The following is a 16,217-nucleotide window of genomic DNA, read 5'->3' as shown; positions in this document are numbered from 1 at the left end:
ATTTAATGTTTACATGATTTTCAAGTGGACTTAAAGCATGACGATCCAAATTACAGAAAGATCCATTATCCAGAATACCCCAGGTCCCGAGCATTCTGAATAACAGAGCCCATACCTGCAGTGTAATGTCCATGGGAATTCTCTGTGAATCTAACATCCATGTATTTTAGTATGGGGGCGGTGTTCTATATTTATGTATTATAATAGAATTTGCTCCAAATAAAATGCCTTTCCTCCATTCAATATTGAAGCCTGTAGATGCAGTATTAGGGAAAAACTTCAGGAAGGACCATTATTGTGCTCTTTCTGCCATTCTGGCAGACAAAGCTCCAATTTAAAGAACAATACATTTAAATAATCGGTGATCACCAACACGTGACCAACATTTTTGAAGAGTTATCAGTGGTTCTCACTCCTTTAGAAATATATATTTGTTTTGATCCTTCCCATTTCTGTTAATAAAAGGGTCAACAGTTGAATGAGCATAAAGGAATAAATATGCATGCAGGCCATACAAAGTGCCTATGCTGATTATGAAACACCAAATATGCTATCCTTTGATATGTGAATAATTATACAGCAATATAGAAGAATGCTTAGCCTTGCCTAAAACAAAACAACATTTAACCTGGTATGAGCAGAGTACAGTTTGCATGGATTTGCCTTCTCTTGTTCCTCCCCACTTACCTTATTGGCTTGCTGATACCTTATTTAGGGAGTCTAAGACCATGTTTAGAATTTTGCATTGCTGCCTAAGAATATTTCATCTATCTTTGCCACACTCTGGCAGACGATCATTGCCTCTTATAAAACATTTGTGTGTCCCGATACTGTAATAGAAATTCTAGCTCAGAAATGGCTACCCCTACTGTAATCGAACAATGGTCGTCCCCTAAACCAAATTAATGAATAAAGCAGCAGCACTCCGGTATCTTTGAAAATTTGTAAACCTTTACTTAAATGCAATAGGCAACGTTTCGGGCTACGCAGGCCCTTTGTCAAGCCATGGCTTGACAAAGGGCCTGCGTAGCCCGAAACGTTGCCTATTGCATTTAAGTAAAGGTTTACAAATTTTCAAAGATACCGGAGTGCTGCTGCTTTATTCATTACATGTATGCGTTGCCCTGGCAGGGGGTACGGCGTGCACCCGGGGCTGCAAAGAGCTTAATCCGCTTTTGAAGCACACCTTATCTACATTTATTGGAATCTAAACCAAATTAAGTGCCTTCTAAGGATGTCAATTGCTGCAACTGCTGATATACTTGTCTGAGGACTATGTTACTTCTATAAATATGTAAGTTTGATGCTCAAGTGGAAAACGCTAACACGGGTCAAACCATATTTCATTTGTACAGCCAGTGCTGTGGTTTGGGATGAGTTCTTCCTATAAACAAGAATGCAGCATTAGATATCCATTCAGTCGTAAGATGTAATAGCCATTGTGGTCATAATTCTAAATTCCCAATGGAAGCCTTCTGTGTTACTACATTGAGTTGCTTGTGTTGTATAGGTGCTTGGTCTCTAAGCAATATTATCAAATAGGAGACCCAAATGCTTGCTTGCAGAAGCATCTGTCCCAGCCTTTTATTTGGTGTAATGTTCCTATTGTTGCAACTTTCTTACCTCCCCCATACAAGCCTGACCCTTAGTCAAAATCAATGATATCTCTAGGTCCAACATACCCTGCAGGTCAGGAGGTTATAGGCCAGGGTCTCCGTATTGTGGCAGTAGAACTGATCCTGTAATAGCGCAGTGCACCAGACAGACAGCAGTGTAAATGAGCATACTAGGGAAGAGAGTGTGGATAGCAGAGAGAGTGTGTGAAGGAACTGCTATGCTGCAGAGATTGCCAGCTGGGCATATAATGAGCCCCTTCATTGACAATGCATCAGCCACCGATGAGTCCTTAACCCATTGCCTAGAGCTATGATAGGGTAGTTTAAATGAAGACTATAGAGTGAACAGTTGTGCATTACATGTGCTAAAGCTCAGTTCAGAGGTGCATGTGTAATCATGCATGCGTGTACTAGCCCAATTGGCCCTGGGTAATCTATGTAATGTACAGTATAGATTGTATGTACTTCAGTGCAGGTTGTGTGTGTGTTTGTGGGTGCATGGCTGATCCATTTAGCACTATGTAAGACATGACGTCACCTGGAGGAATCTCTGCAGTAAGCCCCCCTCCCTATATCCAAACCCAATTCCTCCCATCGGGGAGTCTCAAGTCCTTGTCTGCCCCCTCCTCTATGCTGCACACAGAATAAATGATAATACTGCAGCACCTCCACAGTCCCTGCTGCTCTCACTTTTCATCAATTTCTAATTCACTAACTGCTCTTTCTCCCACTCCTTTGCCTCCTTTATTATATCCCTCTTACATAGCTCATCCTTCTTTCCTCCATCACATCAATTAATTCAGTGGCACCTTTCTTTTTCCCTATTGCCTGCTTGTATGTCTTCATGCACTGCCATTCCCCACTCTTCTCTACAATCTCTCATTCACTTATTTTACCCTTCTCTTCCTTTCACTCTCATCTCTTTCCTCTCCTTCTCCTCACCTCCCCTTCTCTCTTTTTCCTCATCTTTTTCGCTGGCTCAGCTGCTTCTCCCCCCCTCACCCCAAATCCCATCTATTTCTGGCATCTGCTCACATTTTTAGCTATGGATCATTGTGACTCCAATCGGTTCCAGATGCTGCGGCTCTTCGGGCTCTGCATCCCTCCCAGTCTCGCCCCTCATCTTGATTCCCTCCCAATCATTCTCTATTGTCTTTAAGCCTTCTGCCCACCCCCCTCCTAGCTGCATGCACGTACATATGTATGCACAGGACATGATCTTACCTCTTGTCTTAACGCAAACAGATCACGTTTCTAGCCAGAAATCCCCTCTCTTTGCTTCCCTCAAAGCCTATTATTTCACTGCCTTGCATTTTTTAAGTTTTTGTATTTCTACTCTTCAAATCTTTCTCATGAAACACACGTGGTCCTTCAAACCATGTTAAACTACATCTCACAGAACCTTCCACAACCATCCTGAGGGCTGCAGATGGTGTAGAGTTTAGTGGGTAGACACAAGTTGCAATTTTTTATAAAAATCATGACATTTTGTGAATGGCAGCTATAATGGTTGGTTACAGCACAAATTTGAAATGAGTTTACAGTAAGCTAAGGTGTGGTTGGTTGTGTTGTGCACCAGTGACCCATAAATGTACATCAAATGCATATAAATTACATCAATTGCTTCAGGTAAGCATTCTTCTAACATGAACAGGGAAATAAAGTTCATTGAGTGGGGTTTGCTGTAGGCATTCATTTAAAACAACATAGGGGTCATTAAACTAAGCAAAGTGCAAAAAACGACCGCATCTTCCTGCTTTATAATTCTGCATTCCTTTTTCCATATATTTCCGTTACTGATCCCAGTTGTGCTGCTCCCAATAATACAGCGGCAACACTCTATACATGAAGGAAAGCAGGAGGTGGCATGTAGGTGTTCCCCTCCCTTCCCTACCTCTTCTCTAACTTGCACAAAGTTATGGAGCGCTGGTAGACAGGCTGTTTTTACGACCTACCTTATGGAAAGCATATGGACAGGGCTGACCTGTGCCTGGTGATATTTTGCTCTGGATTTTTTTGTCTGACATACTGCAATGCACACCCAGACCTGCAAAACAAGTACTTTATAAATGAGCACTATGGGATGCAACTTTGTGTCCTATAGCGCTCTTGCATTTTGTAAATGGCCCCTTTTGTGTTTAATGAGACTATACATGCCTGCACTGCAAGGTCCTCTGTAAGATTAACTTTCATTGTTTCAAAAGATAAAGAAAATTGCATTAGATGATTTATTCCGGGTTTTTTTTCATCTGAATTACAGGGTAACCAGGAGCCGACAGCTACTCCTGACGCAATGGTTCAGCCCTTTGCAGCCATCCCTTTTCCTCCACCACCACAGAATGGACTATCCACAGACTATGGAAGCCAGCACACACAGGACTATGCTACTCAATCCACCGAGCATGGGATTCCCTTGTATGGAGGAGGGCAGAGCCATGCAGAGCACAGCGCCCCAGCTACCAGCACTGCCAATGCATCCAGCACGGTGCGTATTCACATTTACTCACTTTACCTTCCTCTATTTACCCTGAATTTCACTCAGAGCATTTCTTTCTACTGTCCTCTATCACTTTCTCTTTCTACTATTTGGCTGTGCATCCTTGCCCCTTCCACAAATTGTTTCCTTTTTCTCTCATAATGAGCAATAACAGAACTCCCTGGTTTCCTTCCTCTCTATTGCACATGATCAAGTTATCAAATTGGAAATCCTTTGTTCAGCTACAACTTGCTTTACATTTACCTGCCAACATTTATGCCGTTGGCGCTGGGAGTTATAGTTCCTACAGCTAAAAGGCTATTACTAAGTTCATTTTCCTTGAAATTTCGAAATGATGTATTTAAAGGGGAAGTCCAGCTTCCAAACCAAAATATGATAAATAGGCCCACATAACCCAGAAACCCCTAATATATCCATTACAGTTATTGGTTTCTTCAATAAGTATGTATGAATGCCATTTACTATCCAGCTGTTCTTCTCTTTCTGCATCATTTGAAATCCTGTCAGGAAAGGAGGGACTAAACACTGATGTTACAAATTGTAACAACTTCTCCACAGCTTACAGACAGCATGCAGGAACTACATAACCCACAATGCATTGCACTGTGATGTTCCGTTCCTTATTGAAATCACGTGTGCAGTGAATTGTGGGGTTTGGAGGATGCAGGAGGCTGAGGACAGCTGGCTGTTGATAGAAAGTAACAGTAGTCAGCCAGCTCAGCAAAGTAGTCTGAGAGATCAGCAGAAGAGCAGGGGGCTAGGCTTAAGGAACTTTCCAAACCATTAAAAATCATGAAATGTCTGCATATTTTTTAATTGATGTATATTGCAAAGTTGCTTGAAATTATGTTTACTTTTCATACAACTTAAGTCATGTTTATGTGAGTTTCCCTTTATATACCTCAGGTGTAAATGCAAACATTTGATTTGTTTAATAAGCACGCTTTAATAAGTAGTGATGCCTGCACCCCCACCACTGTGCAATTGCTGCCAGATTTCTTTCCCTGCTATATATAGTTCATGGGTCAAAGATTTCACATGGATATGGTAACGTAAGGTTAACTGACTGGAGCAGCTCTCAAGCCATTTTGATTTTAGTACAGTTAATTTTTTTTGTACTGCCATCACTTGCTTAGCTTAATATAGGCAATAATGCACCGCATGTTGTTAAACTTAAGGATATTAGACGTCTCCGAGGTTTTCCATATTGATATAAAGGCCTGTAGTTTTTATACAGAATATGGAACTCTTAACTTTCATAATTGATCATATTAGCTTTTACCATATATGCATTCTGAGCCCTTTTAAGTCAATCTCTTTCTTTCAGTATAAGCAGGGTTATTAAACTCTGGTATCTTTCCTGGTTTCTCCTAGCAGACAGATGGATCACAGACAGAAGGACAGCAACCACAGACACAAAACAGTGAAAGTAGCGAAAGCAAAGCCACCCCAAAGCGGCTTCATGTTTCGAACATCCCTTTCCGATTCCGGGACCCAGACCTGCGCCAAATGTTTGGAGTAAGTCACCTTGTCCTTATTTTTTTTTATTGTAGGGTTGCTTGATGTTTTGCTTGCTAAACTTGGAGTTGCAAACTTGCAACTTTTGTTGTTTTACTATTCCAGCACCTGCCTGTGAAAGATGTAATGGTTGTTTAGCTGAAGCCATGGGGCTGCAGGTGTTGGAATAATTAGGACATAATATGGGGTTGTGGAATTCTGGGAAATTCTTGAGGAAAATGAAACACAAGAATCAACATTCTGAGAGAGAAAAACTGGAAGAATCTCCATTTCCAATGAGATACATCTCTATATAGCTGCTAAAACATGAAGGAAATGTTCCTAGACTCATTTTTGCCGAGTTATTCTTAGAATGTGCTAATGTGCGAGTAGTACTTTCTCTTTATAGATGAAATTAATTATTGAAGCTTTTCTCTCCTCTCTGTAGCAATTTGGCAAAATTCTTGACGTGGAAATCATATTTAACGAGCGAGGCTCCAAGGTAAGCTGCTTCTTTCTTTTAGTATTAAACTTTAATCCTGATTTTGACCACTTGCTAAAACGCCTTTGCACTGTTTAAGCTTTAGTGCAGCAAATGGCAACTTCCAGACCTCCTCAGGGATGCTGGTGAAGGCTGTGTGTGCGTGTGTGAGGCCATTTTCATAAGGCGGCATGTAGACCTGTAAAGCACTTTCTTTTTTTAAACGTGATTAAAATGTTGAAGGAATTCGGTTATAACACAACAGAATTGAATTAATCATGAACATTTATAGCTGAGTGCTTGTCAAAATTTAATATGATGCTTCACCTCTCTTTTAACCACGCATACACAGCTCTTCCACCCACCCCGCAGGAGATGATTCTGTTGCCTGAAAACAGTGAGATGCCCAGGAGAAGCACAATCTGCGGCTGTTAAATTAGTATTGCAACTCAGTCTTTTATGGACTATGGCACTTGGGAGATTTCAGGAGCTTAGTAGCACCTGAGATGGTTGAAAGTTGTGCTCATTGTTTCCTATGTGAATGGCCTTAAAGTGCTTATTCAAGAGGTACTTGAACACATGTTAGTCCTTATTTTTGGGCATTGATCGCCCCATGTTCTTGAACAGGCATTTTCTGGCAATTGACTTAGAACATAATGGTTTTGTTGGTGTGTCTTTGGGCTACTAAAAAAACTTAGTTGGTGCTTGAAATCACCCTTGTGGCATTTCCTTAAAGGGAAGAGGTGGCACTGAAAAGGCTGCACCACAGGTGATGCATGTTATAGATGTTCTAAACATTTGTGGTCCTTTGTGCAACTAATTACGTTGAAACTGACAATTATCCCTTTGCTCAAGTGGTGTTAAAGGAGAAGGAAAGGAGCTCTTTACTTGGGGGTGCCAAGAATTAGGCACCCCCAAGTGATTGTATATACTTACCTCTTACCTGGGCCAATGCTCGTATCAGAAGAAAACTGCAGTGGCACGGGGTTCTTCCAGCGAGCACCATGGAGCGATCAGCTTCCTTCTTCTTTCTTTAAATTTCCCAGGGCAGACGCATGCGCAGCAAAACGAAATAGCCGACTTATTCCTTAAAATTCAGCTTTCCGAGCTACTGAGCATGCACACCCGCGTGGAGAACCCCCGGACCAGTGCAATTTCCTCCTGATTGGATCACTGGCCCGGGGTGTGAGGTAAGTATATATAATCACTTGGGGTGTCTTTTGGCACCCTCAATTAAATATGCCTTTCCTTCTCCCATAACTAGTTTGTTCTCTTCTGCATTTTCTGTCATGTTGCCTTAAAGGAACAGTAACACCAAAAATCAAAGTCTTTTAAAGTAATTAAACTATAAAATACTGTTGAACTGGATGGTAAACCTGGTGTATTTGCTTCAGAAATTCTACAATTTATATAAACAATCTGCTGTGTAGCCATAGGGGCAGCCATTCAGAGCTGAAAAATTAGAAAAGGCACAGAATACACAGCAGATAACAGATAAGCTCTGTAGTATACAATGGGATTCTTAATAGCTAATTTTCTTATCTATTGTGTATCTTGTGCTTGAATGGCTACCCCCATGGCTGCTTGTTGATATAAACTATATGCAAACACCCCAGTTTTACCAGCGCAGGGCGACACTACATTATAGTAACACACTTTCATTTTTTTGGTGTTACTGTTCCTTTAAAATTAGTCTTACAGTTGTGTGTGTGTGTATATATATATATATATATATATATATATATATATATATATATATATATATATATATATATATACACACACACACACACCTACATGTTGGTGACAGAAAGCAAACAGAGAGCAAAGGAAGCTGACATCAGAAAACTGCACAGGATTTTTCATTTACGCTCTTGACAAAAAAAGCCTTAGGGCCATTCATGTTTAGTCACTGATGTCCTTTGATTTTCAGTAGTGCTGGGCCTGTGCTCCCAGTTTAGTAATTTGAGCTAGAATTTGAGCTACAGTTTTAAAATATATGTAGAGATGATTTGTAGCATTAAAGAATGATACATTTCTCTTTTGATATGGCATAGACTCTTGAGGGCAAACAAAACTTCTCCTTACAGCATGTCTGCACTTTTGGTAATTATGTCCACTCTACAGAAGGAATGTTAAAAAAAGTTACTATTTCAAATCATACACTTTACTTATTGTGTACCTGTGTCAACCTTCCATTAATATGTGCTGTGCTGTATGTCTTATAATATCACACAGCTCTAAATTTACTCCCATAATACCCTGCCACTTTTACAGCAAGCAACACATAAAGAAGTGCGTGACAAATTTGCTTTGCCCTTGTTGGCTTTTGCAAAAGCAAAATTATAAAGGCAAAGTGCTTAAGATGAATATATATCATTCATGTATGAAAGCACAAATTGGAGCATTCAGAAATATTTCTTTTAGAATGCCCATATACTGATAAAGTAAAATATAAAATTGTCTTTGCCCCATGCCAAGGCTACATGTTTTTCTAGCATTACCCACATACAGAGGATTTTTATGGCATGTCCTGGCATGACAAGAAAGTCAATAATATATAGTCCACATTAACTGTGAAACTATAGAACATGCGTTCACTCTTATAACTAGTGTCCCCTGCTCACAAGAGTTTTATATTCTTATGAACAAAATAGATATAGATTGGCAAATGGCTAATTATGGGGGAACTCTTCACATCCACCTCAAAAAAGGGTTATAGTCACTTTCCCAAATAATCTTACAGGGTTTCTGTAATGTTATGTTTTTATGGAGACCGTTAATTAATCAAATCGATAGAGATATTAACTAAGGAGGCCCACACCCAGTAAATGAGGTGCAAATCCCAAGGAGCCTCCACATGCGAGTCTCAAATTAGCATAGCCAAAAATTCAAAAGAAGGATTGCATACTCTATATCAGCTGTATGATGGACAGAGGATGAATTGCTATCCATCCTTGGAAAGAGGACAGTTTCTTCTCTCAATTACATCGGAATCCCATCTACAGGCTCTCTGGCAGCTTCCTAATGTAGTCTGGAAGAGCAGGCAACAAAGCTTCATGTTGGGGCCATTTTAAACTCCTGAAACATACAGGTGTACATGTTATAGAAGCACTGTATCTAAATAATTTTGGATACTAACAACTCTTCTGAGATTTTCTAGGATGTTTAGGGCTGTTTTAGTGAAACAGACAAGGAAGTCTGCTTTGTTTCAGCTTTTGCTTGCTGCGCATATTCTCCTGGTACATAAGAAAAAACATTTTGTTACCAGCTAGTAGAGAGATACTCCCCACAGACTTGTCTCCACAAGGACTGAAATGTGAGAAAAGAGACTGGAGCAGCAATTTTGTGATTAATGCAGTACTGCCAAATAAAATACAGCTGCAAAATGCACACCAGTTTATTGCCTCTGTGCCTTTTTAGAGCTTTTTTTCTTGACTTCACCTTAAATCTTTACACCAGGGATATTCAGCCTGCTCTTGTTAAACTTTAATTTGCCTGTGTTGAGAATTGTAGTTCAACAATGGCCGAAGGGATGAATGCTGATTGTCCGTCCCTGTTTTATATATCTTTTAAGAATATTGACAGTCAAGGTGCAGTACAGTGTACTGTGCTATAATACAATTATTCTTGGTTATTGTGGGTTCCTGCTGCACTGGAGCAAATTTGTACCTATGTGAGTAAATGCCCAAAATTTTTAAGAAAACTTTTAGTATATTGGAAAGTAATTTAGTATCTGTGAAGTCAAATGAATCCTTTTAAAAAAAAAACAAATTCGTAAACCTATGCCATAAATGTATTTCTGGCCCTTTTAACACCCCCCACAGCCAGCCACCATTCTGGGACTGCAACCCAGAAACATGATCTGCAGTGAGGGAAATTAAGTTATGGCCTCGATTAGATCATTACTGGAAGGCTGGATTTTAGGAGTCTGATGATGTGTTATGTGCTGGAGGAGAGAAAAACAGAAATGACTAATCCATAGCAGGAGAACAAGCAGCTGAAAAGAGGGTGTGCTGTGGGATGCCAGGGCCTTAATGGGTACAAGGGTTGAGGAATCCCAAAACATAGAAAGAAATGATTAGTGCCATATGTCCAACTTTTTATTTCCTCCTTCATCTTGCTCCACAGGTTTTTTATTTTTTAAATCTGAAGTTTTTTTTTCTAGTTCCAAGTGCCTTGCCAAAATAATATTATTGCCATTCCCATGGCTACATTCTAAGTAGGTTTCAGAGCAGGCATCTTTATATTAGGTTTGCATGCTGGTCTTGCTTAATTTTTATGTTTGTTTTATAAGGAAAAATAAGCTGTTGAGCAGAGCCCTCTAATTTGCAATGAGGGTTTTGGCCCAGGGGGTACTGTGATTGTTGATCTACTGAGTAGTGAGGGAATCTACACAAACTTCTCTCACGTGAAAACTCTATTGAAGTCTATGGGGGAAAAATATGGAATTGAATTTGGAGAGAGGTTTTTTTTTTTCTCCTTGAATTAAATCACCTCTTTGAGTTTTCACTTGATAAACCACGAGATACCTTTTTCTCACTGAATTGAATCTGGCTCTTTATTTAAGGTTTTGCAAATAGGCGCCTTTTCTTTAGTTTAATGTAACAGCCAATAATTTTGTCTGATGTAAATAAATGTCACTCAATCTGCTTTCTTCTCCACAGATGGTTTCATTTTAACAAATGTAACCCCATGCTCCTGCTCCCTTTTCCCCCCTTTCTGGAATTGTGTCAGGAAAATAAATTTGATACGTGGCAGTTTGATTATTTCCAGGTTCTTTCCTGAGCCAGTGTTTAGCTAAAAATCTGGAATAGATCACACTGTTCCATGAAAGTAGCTTTGCTTCTAGCCCTGTGTTATTAAATGTGTGGGCCTAGTTTGGGGGGAAATGGTGCTGCTGATTGGCTTCTGTCACATCACTTCCTGTCTAAACAGATGGTATAATAATGTCTGCTCCCAGTATACCTATATAGAGGAATTAATTGTCGGCAAAGGCTTTGCAGAAGCACTTTACACCAGCACACTGTACATGATGCATCAGACTCTCTTTTAAGAAGACATCTCAGAACATCATATGGCCAATTTGTGTTTTTCCTTATTTAGCCACGATTCCCCCTCTCTGGTTTGTATTTTCCATACTGGTGGATATTTATTTTTTAAAGACTGCACATATCTTGTACTGCTAAACCGTTCATAATTACTGAAACACAAAACAAATTCTACAGGGTTAAGGTAAACACGCTCCATTTTCAGGCTCCCCACCCCCCAGTAATTGCAATTTGGAGGAATTCCCAATTTGCCTTGTTTGACCATAAAAGGTTCCTACTCGGGATCACTGCTTATTAAATTTGATGTTCTGTAAAGATAAGTGCTTCTGCAACTTCAGGCATTTTAAAATGTTGGAGCAGAATTATTTTCGAATATATAGATATACAGATATAGGTGATTTGTATAAGAAAAAGAAAAGATTCCAAATGATATTGCAAACATTCAGACTAAGGATTTTTCCCCCCTAACTCACCTCTCTCATAAAGAAAGTCCAGGTTATATAACTATGTAGTGCTTTTATCAATGAAAACAATGCTTACTCCTATTAGCCCTGTCCTTAACAATTATACAGAAATTGTCCCTCAGTCTGACCATACATTATTTGGGGGGGGGGGGGGTTAAACCCTTTCAGTGTTCATTTTTGCAATATGATTTGGAGTCTAATGTTTAAAAACTGTTAACTGTGTACGTTTCTTTCTCTATTTTATTTTCATAATTTTCTTTTTTTGTTCTCATTTGTGTTTTTTGATAATATTTTGTATTCTGAACAGTCCATAGGAGGCGCAAACCCTTCTCCGTTATAAATTAACATTTACAGTTTCATGGTAAATTTTTACTTTCTCAGACAGGGAACATACACATTCCTCATCTCTCTCTCTCATTGTCCCCATCTTTCCTCTCTCTCTTTTTTTTTTATGCTTTTTTTTTTATACTTTTTTTTTTCTTTTTCGATTTTATTTCTGCTTACCGTACATTATATTTCACTTTCTGCAGAATTGAATGTAACTGGAACCAATTTGAAGCTTTGAGTTAAAGCTGAAGGCTGGGCTATTCGGAATTTACAGGGGGCATAGGTATTTCAATTTCCATTGCATGTGTAACTGGTTAGAATCAAAAGGGAGGCTATTATTACGCTTTATCTTTCATTCAACAGCAAATAAAATATGGAGTAATGTTATAATCAGCACAAATAGCTCAATGCAGGGCAAGATGTTTGAGCTGGCTTGTAGAAGTAAGTGGTTATAAAAAATATGTATAGCTTTGGTTGGGAGATTAACTAACCTAGCCTGCCCAAGTACTCTACTATATCCTGGATTCTAAAAGGCTGATATATCCATACATGTCTAGCTAACCAGCACAGCGGTGTCCTGCCTTATATAAAACATATTCAGCCTAGAGGATTTCATAAATAAAAGCAATTAAAATATAATGTACTGTTGTCCTGCATTAGTAAAAGTTATGTGTTTGCTTTAGAAAGTTTACTATGATTTATATGATTATGCTGCTTTGTAGCCATTTAAGATGAAAAAGGAGAAAAGGCACAGGTTAACAGCAGATTACAGATAAGCTCTATAAAGTAGTACAATGGTATAATGAAGAGTGTATCTGTTATCTGCTATGTAAGTCTGCCCCATGGTTACACAGCAGCCTGTTTATAAAAACTATAGAAGTGTTTCTGAAGCAAAAACATCAAGCTGGGAAATAGTACATTATATTTTAATTACTTTTAGGGCTAGTCCACACGAGGAGATTCAGGGAGATTTTGTCGCCTGGCTACTAATCGCCTCGTCTTTTGAGCAACTATCTCCCTGAACTGCCTCAGCGTTTTTCCCCATAGGCTACAAAGTTGCCTCAGTGAGGCAATTTCAGGCAACTATTGAAAACGCATTGCCGTGTGTGCATTAGCGCAGGCGGCTTTTCATTGTAGCCTATGGGGAAAAACGCTGAGGCAGTTCAGGGAGATAGTTGCTCAAAAGACGAGGCGATTAGTAGCCAGGCGACAAAATCTCCCTGAATCTCCTCGTGTGGCCTTACCCTAATACACTTTTTTTGGTGTTACTGTTCCTTTAAGGATTACTCTCCGCTGCCCCAGTTTATTGCTTTCCGAGTGTTACTTATATCTATGTTAACACTATATTCTCTAAATGAGTGCAGGGGAGTCTTGATGGATGTTATGAAACGATAATGTCTGTTTCAGTTATATAGACATTTTTGGTTTTGCAAGGCAAGCATAGTGATTTCCAGAGGGTTTTTCTTGGTAATAATGGGTTAGATGAAAAGCCTGAGCTGTAATGTGCACAGAATGATACCATATCATAGCAAACCCTTTTTGAGAGGGATTTATATTGCTTTGAGTATTTGCTTACTGTAAATACTGCATGACAAACATTAGGATGGGAAGAGTTGGACACTGAACACAAGTTTTTTTTTGTAGGATGTTGTTGAAATAACGGAGTAATATACACCTGTGTTCAGCATGAGTTCAATATAGGTCTTGTGTTAAACCTTCTTTCTGCCTATTGTTTTTATTAAAATAATATCTTGCACTGCTCGATACTCAAACTTTAAGGGCTATGACACATGGAAGTGCTTGTAGCAATCTACTTGTGGCGGCTGCAGAACGCCAGAAAATTCCCTGCCGTAGACAATACTGAGAATTGTGTCTACTAAAACCCACATCGAAACAATTATCAGTATTTTTTATTTTGTAGCCATGACAAGTAACTGGCTACAAGTAGCTCCACGTGTTCTTGCTCTAAAAGCAAAAGCTTCATTTTCCATCTTACATTTTTTTAAAAAAAACATGGGCAGGAGAAGGTAGTTAATTAAAACTAGTCACAATTAAAACCCTTCTATAACAAACTCCTCCTAATTTTCAAGACACTTGAGGGCAAGGAGACTCTCCATTATACAGAGGGTATTATGTCCTGCAGATGGAGGGTAAAGGAAGGAGTAAAAACAGACTCTATGGACCCCATTATTATAAAATAATCCAAAATTTTAAAAATGATTTCCTTTTTCTCTGTAATAATAAAACAGTACCTTGTACTTGATCCCAACTAAGATATAATGAATCCCTACTGGAAGCAGAACCAGCCTATTGAGTTTATTTAATGTTTACAAGATTTTCTAGTAGATTTAAGGTATGAAGATCCGGAATGCGGAAACCCCCAGGACCCGAGCATTCTGTATAACCGGCTCCATACCTGTATATATATTTAAATTAAAAGAAGACATAATGCATGTTGAACACAAAATCTATATGTTTTGCTCATGTTTATCACAAGTGTAGGAATAGTATCAGCGAATGTTCCACAATAGAGAAAAATATCAGTAATATAATCTGCTATCTTAATGTGGCAATTCTGAGCATTTAATTCCCTGCTCTACAAGCTGGAAAATGCTTGGGTGACAAAACATGGAGAATCACCCTTGTGCCATTACTTTTAACCTTTATATCTACTGCTGTATCACATCCATTGGACTCATCATTCTGTTTCCGGTAAATTATATTATGTAATAAAGTGCAGAGGGATCTTGGTGTATTAGCAAATGGTGCACTCATTGGGATGCCTGAGCTTCCCCTGTATCCCGTTTAGCCCAGGTTCCTCTATCATGTTCCCAGCTTACATTGGAGTATTTAATTTCTTTACTGCAATGATTTATTTTGCCCTCTACCTCCTCACTTTCTCACTCCCCCCCCTTCAACACTGCATGTGTCTGAGCAGCATCAATATGACAAATTAGTGCTGTGTTTTCTGATCTTTCACTGTCGCCAAGTTAAAAAATACATAATAATAATAATAATAATACAAACGTTGACTTTTTCATGTTTTATTTTAAGTTTCAATTCTGGCTCTCTGGCGGCTGATGTTTTTACGTGCCCCCTTCCTTCCACCCTCTACGCTCCCTATCTTTCTTCTCTCCCCCTTCCCTTCTCTAATGATTTGCATGTATGTCTCCCCTTTGCACGCAGGGTTTTGGTTTTGTAACTTTTGAAACTAGCGCGGATGCTGACCAGGCCCGGGAGAAATTGCACAGCACGGTGGTTGAGGGGCGAAAAATCGAGGTGCATGTCTTTACCTGAAACTGAAAGATTGCCAATTGCAGGCAGCCGCACCCCACTCTTTCCTTCACCCTCTTCTCCCTTTTCTTTTCACCTTCTCTATTCCAGACCACTCTCTATATGGCTCTCTTGCTCTGACTTCAGCTTTTCTATGGACTTTCTATGCCTGGCTGTATATCTCCTGTTTTCTCTTTCTTACACTGTCTCCAACATGTGCACCTTCTCTTCCTATCCCCAGTACCGTTTCTTCTTTAAACTTTCAAGCTCTGTTTGTCGCTTTTTATCGTCTCCCAACCTATTTGTAAATTCTAACCCAAATTCGGTCATCATTCCCTGCTTGTATGTTTTATTGTGCAGTCGTGCTCTCTATTCTGGCAATGTCTTAAATTGTTGTACTTTTTCTTTTGCTTGTATGTGTGTTTTTTTAGGGCTTGCTTGTTTATTAACCGAGACTCTGTTTTCTAATTATGTTTTGTCTGGTAGCTTTACCTGTTCATTGTCTTGTTTGTTATTGTGCTGCTTTCTTCTAATTTTCTGCTGTATTTCTTTAACAAAGCTCATGGTATTGAGTTTATTATTGTGTCACAAATGAAGGGGCAGTATACACCTGTGTTCAACACTGGTTTGAATATGAATATGATCTGCCTATTGTATTTTTTTTTTTAAAAGTTCATTTGGTCTGCCTATTGTTTAATTTAAAATTTGGTTCATTTATGGCAGTAGAAAATAAGAGTGGTTTCACTGTATCCCTGCTTACTCTTTACTCTTGAGGATTGGGAAAATTATCCAAGACTCTTTGCTAGTGCCCTGTCTACTGAATTCAGAGGAATTTCCAGTCAGTCTTGTGTACCATAGCATATATACTGCAGGCATGAAGACAGCTGTAAGGGTAAGAAAGGAGTTTATGATACATCTTTCCAATGGACTGAGAGAAGGGCTAAAGTACCTCCTACTGTAAAATATAATTTGTTTTAGATGCACCTGTACCCATATAAACACATGAGGCAG

General features: G+C 39.1%; 1 protein-coding gene across 17 annotated transcripts in view; it reads left to right on the top strand.

The window, feature by feature from the left end:
- rbfox2.S (RNA binding fox-1 homolog 2 S homeolog) overlaps nt 1–16,217 on the top strand; it is a 170,545-nt gene that overhangs the window by 134,803 nt on the left and 19,525 nt on the right. For 11 of the 17 annotated variants that reach the window (XM_041591113.1, XM_041591112.1, XM_018259282.2 and 8 more), the window contains 4 exons: nt 3,877–4,101; nt 5,488–5,631; nt 6,059–6,112; nt 15,120–15,212. In XM_041591113.1, coding sequence (XP_041447047.1) covers nt 3,877–4,101; nt 5,488–5,631; nt 6,059–6,112; nt 15,120–15,212 — 516 coding nt within the window. The remainder of the gene's footprint in view (nt 1–3,876; nt 4,102–5,487; nt 5,632–6,058; nt 6,113–15,119; nt 15,213–16,217) is intronic. The other 6 variants (XM_018259284.2, XM_018259275.2, XM_018259276.2 and 3 more) reach the window with 1 other exon arrangement.

The sequence above is a fragment of the Xenopus laevis genome, chromosome 4S (assembly GCF_017654675.1).
Source record: "Xenopus laevis strain J_2021 chromosome 4S, Xenopus_laevis_v10.1, whole genome shotgun sequence".
In the NCBI taxonomy this organism is placed as follows: Eukaryota; Metazoa; Chordata; class Amphibia; order Anura; family Pipidae; genus Xenopus; species Xenopus laevis.
The sequence above is the reverse complement of the archived record's forward strand: the minus strand, read 5'-3'. Positions and strand labels throughout refer to the sequence as shown.